Source organism: Diceros bicornis, chromosome 26 (genome assembly GCF_020826845.1).
Source record: "Diceros bicornis minor isolate mBicDic1 chromosome 26, mDicBic1.mat.cur, whole genome shotgun sequence".
NCBI lineage: Eukaryota > Metazoa > Chordata > Mammalia > Perissodactyla > Rhinocerotidae > Diceros > Diceros bicornis.
Genome location: NC_080765.1, coordinates 27,136,553 through 27,149,072, shown reverse-complemented (window position 1 = coordinate 27,149,072; position 12,520 = coordinate 27,136,553). Strand labels below are relative to the sequence as shown.

The 12,520-nt window shown below is 41.4% G+C and overlaps 1 protein-coding gene across 6 annotated transcripts in view; it reads left to right on the top strand.

Moving 5' to 3' along the window:
* Positions 1 to 857: 857 nt before the first annotated feature.
* SLC5A11 (solute carrier family 5 member 11) overlaps positions 858 to 12,520 on the top strand; it is a 42,868-nt gene continuing 31,205 nt past the window's right edge. For 3 of the 6 annotated variants that reach the window (XM_058570573.1, XM_058570572.1, XM_058570571.1), the window contains exons 1-4: positions 861 to 995; positions 3,419 to 3,490; positions 6,569 to 6,673; positions 8,106 to 8,165. In XM_058570573.1, the coding sequence (XP_058426556.1) occupies positions 861 to 995; positions 3,419 to 3,490; positions 6,569 to 6,673; positions 8,106 to 8,165 (372 nt within the window). Of the gene's footprint in view, positions 996 to 3,418; positions 3,491 to 6,568; positions 6,674 to 8,105; positions 8,166 to 12,520 lie in introns of those variants that run through there. The other 3 variants (XM_058570576.1, XM_058570574.1, XM_058570575.1) reach the window with 3 other exon arrangements.

Below are 12,520 nucleotides of genomic sequence, written 5' to 3'. Positions count from 1 at the left end.
TCTGTCCCTCAATTTTGCTATCTGTAAAATGGCATAACAATAGTGCCCACTCTGCAGGTTTGTAAGCTACTTTGAATGATGCCTGTCATGTAGTAGGTGTTACATAGGTGCTTATTAAATATATGAAATTTTATGAGCATATCCAGTGTTGGAACAAGATTGTAGCATCTGGCTGAGTCTCAGACAAAATCGTTGTCTTGACCTGTGAGGTACCCGGGAAACAGACTGAGACCCAGGAAACAGTGTCTTCTTTTTCCTCTCACTCCTGGACATGTGCTTATTAAGTGGAAGACGGTGGAGAAACCACTTGTACTATTTAAATTGTTTACTCTTTTTTTTTGGTGAGGAAAATCAGCCCTGAGCTAACATCCATGCCAATCTTCCTCTGTTTGCTGAGGAAGACTGGCCCTGAACTAACACCTGTGCCCATCTTCCTCCACTTTATATGGGACGCTGCCACAGCATGACCTGACAAGCGGTGCCTCCATGCGCTCCGGGGATCCGAACCCGGGCCGCCAGCAGCGAAGCGCACGCACTTAACCGCTGCGCCACGGGGCTGACCGCTAAATTGTTTATTCTTATTTATATTTTTCCAAATGAGTGGTTGAATTGGTAAGGATTAACTGTGGATTTGGTGTGACTTCATTGTAAATATTTGCTCGATGAATGTGTGAACAGATGGATGGTTGGATGGATCTGCCCTCCTGAGATCTGTCTCCATCACACATCCCTCCACGCGTGTCGTCTTGCTTGGATGCTCCAAAGAGGCAGCCAAGGAGAGGGTGAGAAGAGTTACGCGGGGTTCTGGCATCTGACGCGCATTTGCACTTGCACAGGATTCAGAGAGTTCATTCAGGACCATGGAAAGCGGCCCCAGCAGCCCTCAGCCCACGCAGTTGGATCCCCTGGAGACGTTTCCCCAGAGGAACCTGGAGCCAGGGGACATCGCAGTGCTGGTTCTGTACTTTCTCTTTGTCCTGGCTGTTGGACTCTGGGTAAGCCAGACCAGGGGGAGGGAGAGAGGGGAAGAAACTAGCTTAAGGTCATACAGTAATTAGAACTTTATATTTTTAAAAATGCATTTAGTGTTGACTTTGTGTTGGGTACGGTGCTAGGCACTTTCACTTATGTTATCTCACGTAATTTGTACAGGTCCCTGAGGAAGATACTGTTACTATACCCATTTCACAGATAAGGAAATGGAGGCACAAAGAATTTAAGTTCCTTATTCTGTTAGTAAGTTAGGAGAGCTGGGGTTAGAATCCCTGTCTCCTTCACTTTGAAGCCCATGCTGGGTTTTTTAAAAATTATTATTTAAAGGAATTTTTTTAAAGGCAACACAGTCACATGGTTAAAAAATAAAAACAACTTAAAATGACATACAGTGAAAACTCTCACTACTACCCTTCCCTCCATGGGTAACCACTGTTATTAACTTTTTAGTACATTGGTGTGTTCTTCCACGGTTTCTTTATGTAAATGCAAGCAAATATTAATGTGTATATTTCCCTCTTTCTTAAATAGAAGGTAGCTTATTATTACATACTGTTTTTTACCTTGCTATTTTTCACTTATCAGTGTCTCTTGGATATCTTTTCATATCAGTACATAGAAGCTTCCTCACATTCTTAAAAGTTGCACAGTATTCCATTAGATGATTGCACTATAATTTATTTAACCTGTTTCCTGCTGAAGGTCATTTGGATTGTTTCCCATCTCTTACTATTACAAATTATGCTGCAATAAGCAAGTCTTTTACACTCATTATTTTGGATGTGTGCAACTATAATGTAGGATAAATTCTTACAACTTATGGAATTGTCAGGTTAAAGGATATTTGTATTTGTAATTATGATAGCTTGTGTCAAATTGTCCTCCATAGTTGTAGTACCAATCTGCACACACATCATTAATGTATGAGAGAAAGTCTGTTTTATCACATCTTCACCAATGTTGTAGTGTCAAACTTTCTCATTTTTTGTCAAACTGTCGGGGAAACATAATATCTCAATGTATTGTTAATATATATTTATCTTATAATAAGTGAGGCTGGACACCCTTACATATGTTTAAGGACCACTTATTTTCTTTCTGTGAAGTATAGGTTCATATCTTTTGCCTATTTTCATTAGGTTCTTGCTCTTTTTCTTATCAATTTCCAGGAACTCTTTACATATTAAGGAGATTAGTAACTTTGGGATAAAGATGGTGCAGTGGAGGTGCTGCTATCTGATTTTCAGGTCACTTGGTACAAAGGACTTGAAAACTGTAGCCCACTAAGGTGCCCCTACTTTGGTCCAACTGTTTGTGGATCATTTCTCTACTCTTACCCCTTAGCTTCACCTCCTCCAGTCAAGAAGGGGATAAAAGTGCTAGACATCCCAAAGACCATGGATCTGACCTTTTTCTGTTTCCCACAACTTAGCAGGACATACTGAGATGGATGAGATGTTAAGAATAAAGGCTTTTGACTCGGACGGCCTTGGGATCAGGGTTAGGGGTGGGAGTAGAGTTAGGGTGAAGGTTAGAGTTCCTGAGGATCTGTATTTTCACAGGAGATCCAGAAGACTCTGAGGTATTATTGGTATGGGAAGTGCTGTATTTAGATGATCCCATTGGGCACAAGGAGTTCTTTATCTTAGAAAATACTTCCTGTGTCAGAGTTCAACAGGAATGAGCCACAGTGCGTATTCTATAGGAGTTGCAAGAATGCAAAGGTACCATTTCATGCTATCTCCTATCCAGTAAGAATTCCCTCACCAACATCTGTACCTAGAGGCTCAGAGAAGTTAAACAACTTATCCAAGCTACTTAGTGGCCAAAATGTCTCTCTTAAAACACCTTCAATGCCAGGAAGTTCACTCCTTGTAAAGATAGTTTTGTAGACCAGCTAATAACATGGACTCTGAAATCAAGCTGACCTGGGTTTGAATTCCCAGCCCTTCTGCTATCTAGAAATATGGCACTAGATAAGTGACATTACTTCTGAGCCTCAGTTTCTTCATCTGTTAGATTGGCCTAATGACACCAACCTCATAAGAGTTGGTAAGGATTAGAATGAGATAATGCTTTAAAATGCTTAGTGTAGTGCCTGGCACATAGTACTAACACTCATTAGATGGTATCCATCGTGAGCTATCATAGACAAGCCATGGGTCTGAAACTCAAAGGCCTAGGGGGGCCAAGTAGGTTATAATAAATGTGTGAAGCAGCGAGTGGTAGAGGCTGTGTTGACCTGAAGATGTCTCCTCTAAAGGCATTCACAGTAAAATCTTCTTAAAAACCATGGGTCAAACAAAATATTTGATGTCCAAATCTGGCCCACTAGACTCCCAGTTTATAATCCCTGGCCTGGGCCATTTTGGGATGCCTTTGATTGCTAACATTTTTGCTCACCCACTCCTCTTCTTTGTTTCAGTCCACAGTGAAGACCAAAAGAGACACAGTAAAAGGCTACTTCCTAGCTGGAGGGGACATGGTGTGGTGGCCAGTAAGTGGTCTTTGGTTCAGTTAAAATCACTTCCCAAAGAATCTTCAAGTGCTGATGTTCTGTCTAGCCTTTGCTCTCTCAAGACTCTTTGGTTCCATGCTGTCTGGAAGTCACAGTCTAAACTAGAGAAGGCTTAGCTCCAATTCAAATTTGTTTAAACAAAAAGAGAATTTATTAGCTCACCTAAAGGAAAAATCAAGGATTGGGCTGATTTCAAGTATGGCTGAGTGCAGGGGTTCCAGTGACATTACTAGAAGTAAAATTTAAAATGATTGAAATTATACATGTATGTTGTCTGCACACAATAGCATAAAATTAGAAATCAATAACAAGGAAATTTGGGAAATTCACAAATATGTAGAGATCAAACAACACACTCCTAAATAACCAATGAGTCAAAGAAGAAATCAGAAAGGAAATTAGAAAATACTTGGAGTTAAATGAAAACAAAAACACAAAATACCAAAACTTATGGAATGCAACTAAAGCAGTGCTTAGAGGGAAATTTATACTGTAAATGTCTGTATTTACAAGAATGTCTGTATTTAAAAGAAGAAAGAAATCAAACTAATAAACTAACTTTTCACCATAAGAAACTAGAAAAAGAAGAGCAAACTAAATCGAAATCAAGCAGAAGGGACGAAATAATAAAGATTAGAGTGCAGATAAACAAAATATAGAATAGAAAAACATTAGATAAAATCAACAAAATCAAAAGTTAGTTCTTTGAAAAGATCAAAATTGACCAAGAAAAAAAGAGAGAAGTCTCAAATTTTAAAAATCAGGGATGAAAGTAAGTACATGACTACTAACCTTACAGAAATAAAAATAATTATAAGAGAATACTATGAATAATTGTCTGCCAAAAAATTAGATAACCTAAATGAAATGGACAAATTCTTAGAAAGACACAAACTATTGAAACTGACTCAAGTAGAAATAGAAAACCTGAATTATACCTATAAAAAGACCTCAAATTAGTAATCACAAAACTTCCCACAAAGAAACGACAAAGATCAGATGGCTTCACTGGTGAACTCTTCCAAATATTTAAAGAAGAATTAACACCAATCCTTCATAAACTCTTCCCCAAAAATGTAAGTGAACACTTTCTAATTCATTCTACAAGTTGAGTACTATGCTGATACCAAAATCAGCCAGATATCACAAGAAAAAAAATCTATAGACAAATATCTCTTATGAATATAGACTCAAAAGTCCTCAACAAACCAAATCTAGCAACATATAAAAAAGATTTTATAACATGACCAAGGGAGATTTATTCTAGGAAAGCAAGGTTGGTCCAACACACAAAAAGGTCAATCAATGTAATACATCATATCATAGAATAAAGGACAAAAGCCATACGATTATCTCAATACATGCAGAAAAAGCATTTGATAAAATCCAACACCCTTCATGATAAAAACACTCAACCAACTAGGAATAGAAAGAAAACTTCTTAACCTGACAAATGGTACTTACAAAAAACCCACAGTTGACATTATACTTAGCGGTGAAAGACAGAAAGCTTTCCCCCCAGTATCAGAAACAAAACAAGGATGTCCCCTCTCGCCATTTCTATTCAACATTTTACTGGAGGTTCTAGCCAGGGCAACTGTGAAGAAAAAGAAGTAAAAGGCATCCAAATTGAAGAGGAAAAAATAAAGCTATCTCTATTTGCAGACAACACGATCTTGTATATGGAAAATTCTAAGTAACCCAGGAAAAAACTACTAGAGCTAATAAATGAGTTCAGTAAGGTTGCAGAATATAAGAGAAATATTAAAAAATCAATATAAAAGATTAACATTTTTATATATTAGCAATGAAAAATTTGAAAATAAAATTAAGAAAACTCCATTTACAACAGCATCAAAAGAGTAAAATACTTAGTAAATTTAACAAAAGAAGTGCAACACATACACTGAAAACATCATTGGCAGAACTTAAAGAAGGACTAAATAATTGGGAAGACATCTTGTGTTCATTGATTCAAAGACTTAATATTGTTAAGATGGCAATACTCCCCAAACTGATCTACAGGTACAACATAATCTCTATCAAAATTCCTGCTATTTTTTTTTTTTTTTGCAAAATTGACAAGCTGATTCTAAAATTCCTATGGAAATAATGCGAGGGACCCAGAGTAGCCAAAACCATCTGAAATAGTAGAACAAAGTTGAAGGACTCACACTTCCTGATTTCAAAACTTACTACAAAGCTACAGTAATCCAGAGAGTGTGATGCTGGCATAAGGATAGATCAATGGAATAGAACTGGATGAAAACCAGAGACAGGAAAGTTGCTAGGAGGCACAACAATAGCCCTCTCACAGACAGTTCTCTCTGCCTCTATCTCTCTGTCTCTCTTGCTCTGTGCTTGCTTGATCTGCCTCTCTCTGCACGTCTCCTCCATTCTCCTTCCTCTCAGCAGAGTGGCAGTGATGAGCACATAGCTGAACATGCTCCTCATCCCCCATCCCCCCACTACACACACACCTTTCTGAGTTACACAACCCCAGTCTAAGGGACCAGCAGAGATGGTTTCCCAGTTCTAGACTGCCAAGAGAGAGAATGTAATTGACCCAGCTTGGGCCAGGTGCCCAGGCCTGTCTGGTCCAATCAACTGAGACCAGAGATTGGGGTCATCAAGTACAGTCTTGGCCACTTAGAGTTCTACCAGAAGGAGGGCTCTCTACTTTGCTAAGTTAGAAGCAGAGCTGGGGAATAACACAGGCTTCTTTACTCTCATCATGAGCACTTTCTACAATACCCCAGGGATGCTACAGACAGTTCAAGCTGCACACTGCACAACCATAGGGGACACAATTCACATTTTAGGCATCATAGATATGCATAGTTATTATGTCAATTTCTGGTAGTTGGAAGCAAAAGATTCTTGGGGAAGGAGAGTATTTTTCTAATTTGTTAAAAGGTACTAGATAGGCTAGGGATGGCCCTGCCTTCTCCACTTCTCCCTTTATCTTGGTCCCTTTGGAACCTGGGAAGAATTAGGGGTGGGGAGAAGGTACCCCAGACCGTAGCTCCAAGGTCTGACTCGTCCGTCTCCCCACAGGTGGGTGCATCCTTATTTGCCAGCAATGTTGGAAGTGGACATTTCGTTGGCCTTGCAGGATCAGGTGCTGCTACGGGCATTTCTGTAACTGCTTATGAGTTTAATGTGAGTATTTTACCGGGCATGGACAGTTCGCTCTGTACTTAATAGGTGGATCCTGGGGCCAGTTGTGTGAATGCCTTGCACTTTTAGAAGTAGGTGGTACTTTATGAAAAAACAAACAGGAAGCATCAAGGGCACCCCTGGTTAGCAAAACTCAGTTTGATCCACAAGTCTCAGGCTGTTCTGTGTTTCTTGATGGGGGCCCATATGGCTGTGACCTCACAAATAAATGTATGAACAAGGCTCAGAATCTATCCCTTGTGGATGCAGAAGACGAAAGGTATCATGGGACCGGAGTGTATTTCTATGTATTAGATACCACTCGGCCATCACAAAAATTATTTGGTTCAGTGGTTCTTGACATTTTGCCACCCCACAGATACCCAAGAGATAGACCACACTCTCCTCTGTAGCAGGGCTCATTCAGGATATGATTTTTGCTGAGGGGGAGGAGATGCACTTATTAATAGCAATCTTCATCTTCATAACGACTTACATTTTTTTTAATTTTATTTATTTATTTTTTCCCCCAAAGCCCCAGTAGATAGTTGTATGTCATAGTTGCACATCCTTCTAGTTGCTGTATGTGGGACGCGGCCTCAGCATGGCGGGAGAAACGGTGCCTCGGTGCGCGCCCGGGATCCGAACCTAGGCCGCCAGCAGCGGAGTGCGTGCACTTAACCGCTAAACCACGGGGCCGGCTCCACGACTAATATTTTTTAAGTGCTTACTCTATGCCACAGACTTAAGTACACTACATACATTAGCACATTATGGGATTCAATTACAGACTAGAACCAGACTTCCTGGGTTCATTTCCTGACCCCACCACTTACAAGCTGCGTGACCTTGGGCAAGTTACTTAACATCTGTGAACCTCGTGTATAAAATACTGATGATAATGGTACCTGCCACATGGAGTCATTGTGAGAAATAAATGAATTAATGCTTGTAAAGGGTGCAGAGGAGTACCTGGCGTATAGTAAGTGCTCAGTAAGCATCATCTCACTGATTTCCTTGCAACAACCCAGTGAGGCCATTTCATGGGAGACAAAAATGAGTCTCAGAGACCTGCGTAAACTCTTCCAGCATCACCAGCTACTCACCAGCATGGCCTACCTGACCTCACAGCCCTGTTTTAAGCACTGCCCAAGGAGTGGAGGGAACACAACGGGATGAAGGGGGATGGAGCGACGTTTAGGAGACACTGAGCTAGGAATCACAAAAAGCTTCTATTTCCTCTCTTCCCTACTCCAACCCCCCTCTCCCATTTAAACATGGAACTATGATCTCCCAGGCAGGGTGAGCTACCCAGCAAGGAAGAGACTGACACAGAGGCTGAGCCATGCCAGGTTACCTCAGGGTGCAGAGGAGAATCCAAATCGGCACCTTGATGTGGGCGGGAGCAGAGTTCTGACTCTGTTTTTTCTGGCAGGGCATATTTTCCGTGCTGATGCTGTCCTGGATCTTCCTCCCTATCTATGTCGCTGGTCAGGTGAGTCTGAGGGGGGTTGGGGTGCTATGGAATGAGGAGACCCTTTGGGAAGGTCAACCCTGCATTCCCTCCTTCCCACCTGTGGACATGCATCAGACAGTCCCTAAGAGGTCCCAGCGTTGATGAGGGATGATGCTCTGCTGAGACAGTTAGGAACCCTACCCTTAGCAGTACCCACTTAGTAACCAACATTCAAGATACATACGCGGCTTTCAGAGGCTGGAAGAAACACTGGCTCAAAAAAATTTATTTAAATGCCAAAATACAAATATAAAACTTACAGTCTGTTTTAAATGTTTAAGCCATGACATGTTACTGCTTTTAACTAAAAAAATATGATACAGTGATTTTTTTTCTTCCTTTGCACACAAAACCGTAATAATTGAGTTATTTCTTGCTGATACGAAATGTCAAAATTTTTGTTACCAAACAATGCTGCTTTAGACTTTTTTAAAAAGTAACTTTGAAAATCATTTCTAATCTTATTGACAGCTGTCTGTCCCCATCCTGTCTACACTTAATTCTGTTTTAGATGTTCTATGACATGGGGCAAGATCATACAATATCATAGGGTTATTCATAAAGCAACAATGAACTTTTTATTATGGAAATTTTAAAAATACACAAGGCGGAAAGAACTACTTAATGATCAGAGAAATCATTTAAAAAATCACTTTGGGGGGCCTGCCTGATGGTGTAGGCGCTAAGTTCGAGTGTTCCGCTTCGGCGGCCTGAGGTTCGCCAGTTCGGATCCTGGGTGCGGACCTAGTCACCACTCATCAAGCCATGCTGAGGCGGCGTCCCACATAGAAGAACTAGAAGGACCTACAACTAGGATATACAACTATGTATGGGGGCTTTGGAGAGAAAAAAGAAAAAGCGGAAGATTGGCAACAGATGTTAGCTCAGGGCCAATCTTCCTCAAAAAATTATAAAATAGGGCCAGCCTGTGGCTTAGTGGTTAAGTGCATGCGCTTTGCTACTGGTGGCCCGGGTTCGGATCCTGGGTGTGCACTGATGCACCGCTTCTCCGGCCATGCTGAGGCTGAGTCCCACATACAGCAACTAGAAGGATGTGCAGCTATGACATACAACTATCTACTGGGGCTTTGGGGGAAAAAAAGGAGGAGGATTGGCAATAGATGTTAGCTCAGAGCCGGTCTTACTCGGCAAAAAAGAGGAGGATTAGCACAGATGTTAGCTCACGGCTGATCTTCCTCACACACACACAAAATATATATATATGTATAAAATAAAATAAAAAAAACCAAAATAAAATAAAATAAAATAAATAAAAGAGAAGAAATATATCTTTTAAAAAAAATCACTTTGGGGCCAGCCCCACTGGACTAGTGCTTATGTTTGGTGTGCTCTGCTTCAGCGGCCCGGGTTCAGTTCCTGGGCGTGGACCTACACCACTTGTCTGTCAGTGGTCATGCTGTGGTGGTGGCTCAAATACAAAAAGAGGAAGAGTGGCAATAGATGTTAGCTCAGGGCAAATCTACCTCAACAAAAAAGAAAAAGAAAAAAAATCACTTGGTACCAGAAGTAGTGCAGTCTGTGTAAAGGAGCTGTGATGTTCAGATGAATAACCTCACTTAAAGATAATACTGATTAAAAGCAAGGCTTTTGATGAGTGAGGGGCCTGGGTCTGCCCACTCCCACTTGTGACTAGCTCCCACATAGGCAAAATATCTGGGCTATAACAATACTGGACTGGGAGTGAGGCTTTCTGGGCCAAAGTGTCAGTAAGTATTTATTGAGCTTCTATTATGGGAAGGAGTAAAGGATGTGGAGATGCAGGTTAGTTCATAGGTAGGGTGGCCAGACCTTCTCAGCTGATGGTTTCCATTTTCTCTGTCAAGTAGAAGACAATGTCATCTGCTGAGGGTGAGGGAGGAGCTTGTGTGGCTGAAGGCTGAGAAGAGGCACGAAGACTTGAACTGACTCCTGGAGTTGTTTGTAATAGAAATACCTAAGAACAACAGCAGTGTCTATCAATAGGGGACTGGGCAGCCGTCCTCTGGAATATCAGGCCGTGACATTGATAGAGTTGTGCTGTTGTGAAAGGATCTCCAAGCTATATTATTCAATAAACAAGTCCCTGGATCTAGACTTTTTTTCTTTTCTTTCTTTCTTTTTTTTTTTTTTGGTGAGGAAGATTAGCCCTGAGCGAACATCTGTTGCCAATCTTCCTCTTTTTGCTGAGGAAGATTGGCCCTGGGCTAACATCTGTTGCCAATCTTCCTCTTTTTGCTTGAGGAAGATTTACCTTGAGCTAACATCTATGCCAATCTTCCTCTATTTTGTATGTGGGTCGCCACCACGGCATGGCTTGACAAATGGTATAGGTCCATGCCTGGGATCCAAACCAGCGAACCCTGGGCTGCCAAAGTGGAGTGTGCGAACTTAACCACTATGCCACTGGGCTGGCCCCTCTTAATGGTGTTTTTTGATAAACAGATCTCAATTTTAATTAAGTTTAATTTAATTCAATTCAATTTAATTTAATTAATAGTCACATTTATCACTTTTCCTTAATGGTTACTGCTCTTTATATCTTGTTTAAAAAAATTTTTTTTTGTACGCCAAGGTCATAAAGATATTCTCCTATATGATCTTCTAGAACTTTTCACACTTAAGTCAATTATCCACCTAGAATTGATTTTTGTCCACTATATTTTGAGAATAGGATAATGCTAATATTACCCATCAAGAAAATTACAGACCAGTTTCACTTATGAAAATGGAAAATAAACTATACTTCTTAGGGACCCACCCTACTCTCTGTCCACAGTGTTCTTCCCTGAGTTCATTCATTTCTTCATACATTGAGGAAGGATTTATTGAGCTGATTGCCAACTGTATGCCAGGCACTGCTCTAGCAGTTCGTCATCCTCACCAGGCTCTCGACTTCCCCGGACCATTACAATGCTTTTCTCTCTTGCTGGAAGGTTTTCCTTTTCCTTCGTGGTTCAGTTAACTTCTCTTCATCTTCCAAATCCCGTTTCAAGCAACAATTCCTCCAGGAAGCCCTTTCTGACCTCTCTGATTAGGTTAAATCTCCTTCTTCGTTGTATTTGCCATAGTTGCTGTTTTGCATTTGCTTGTGAGATTATTAAATTAATATGTCTCTCCCATTAGACTGTGTGCCTCTCCCACTAAACCAGGTTGATCAAGCTCAGCAGTAGTGACATTTTGGGTGGGATAATTCTTTGTTGTATGTGTGTATGTATGTGGGTGGGGGGTATTCTGTGCATTGTGGGATGTTTCCAGCATCCCTGGTCTCTACCCACTAGATGCCAATAGCACCTCCCAAATTGTGGCAGGCAAAATGTCTCCAGACTTTGGCAAATGTTGCCGTGGGAGGTACAAAATCTTCCTCCGTTGAGAGCCACTGCACTAGACTGTGTGTCTCTCCCTCTAGACTGTGGGCTCCAGGAAGGCAGGAACCATCTCTGTTTTCTCCCAGTGTCTAGAATAGTGCCTGGCACATAGTAGATGCTCAATAAATATTTGTTGAAATGACTCAATAGCAGGTCTTACATGAATTCAGAGGGAAATGATATGAGGAATGAGTTGACACCCAACAGGAGGCACTAGTTACGGACTGGAAGTCTTTGTCAAGTCCCAAAGCAGGAGTCATCAAAGTTAGCAAATGAGAGAGTTGCATTGATGAAAATTTTGAGATTTTCGGAGGTGAATGGGGTCCTGGAAATGACGAGGTTCAGGTATTGGTCAGAGAAATGGGTTGCTGAAGTGGAAATGCCCAACTGTTTTTGCAGCTGAGCAAACTAAGATACTGTACGAGGTGCCACATGTAGATTCTCTGCACTGTCCTTGAAGCTGCTTCCAGACTCGGGGAAAGTCTAGAAAGAGAAGAAGACAGTGATGGAGCTGAAATCCTCACTGAAGGTTGGGCAGGGACCTGGGGAGGGTCATGGGTGTGCGTAAGTAGTTATAGCCGGATGGCGTAGGTTTCTGAGGAAGAGGGAGGGATTTTACATGAGGATGAAGCGTGACAGTCTGGATGTGATTTGAGGGAGAGTACACAGATCCTAAGGTGCCCTCACTCCCCACCATGACCAGGAGATGAGGAGCATCTGAGGGAGCGAGAAGCCTTGAGCAGCAAGGAACTAGGGTGGTCATCTCCCGGGGCAGCTGTCATTTGCTGCTTTTATTTCCTATTAACATTCATCCAGCTCCAACCAGAGAGTGGTTCCTGTGTTAATAGCCAGTCATTCCTCACCTCTCTATCTGTCTGTCTGTTGCTCTCAACCTTGCTTGCTGGCAAATTGCCTTCTTAACTACTTCATAACAAACAGCCCAGGCTCTGCTTCCCATCTGTGAGCTGG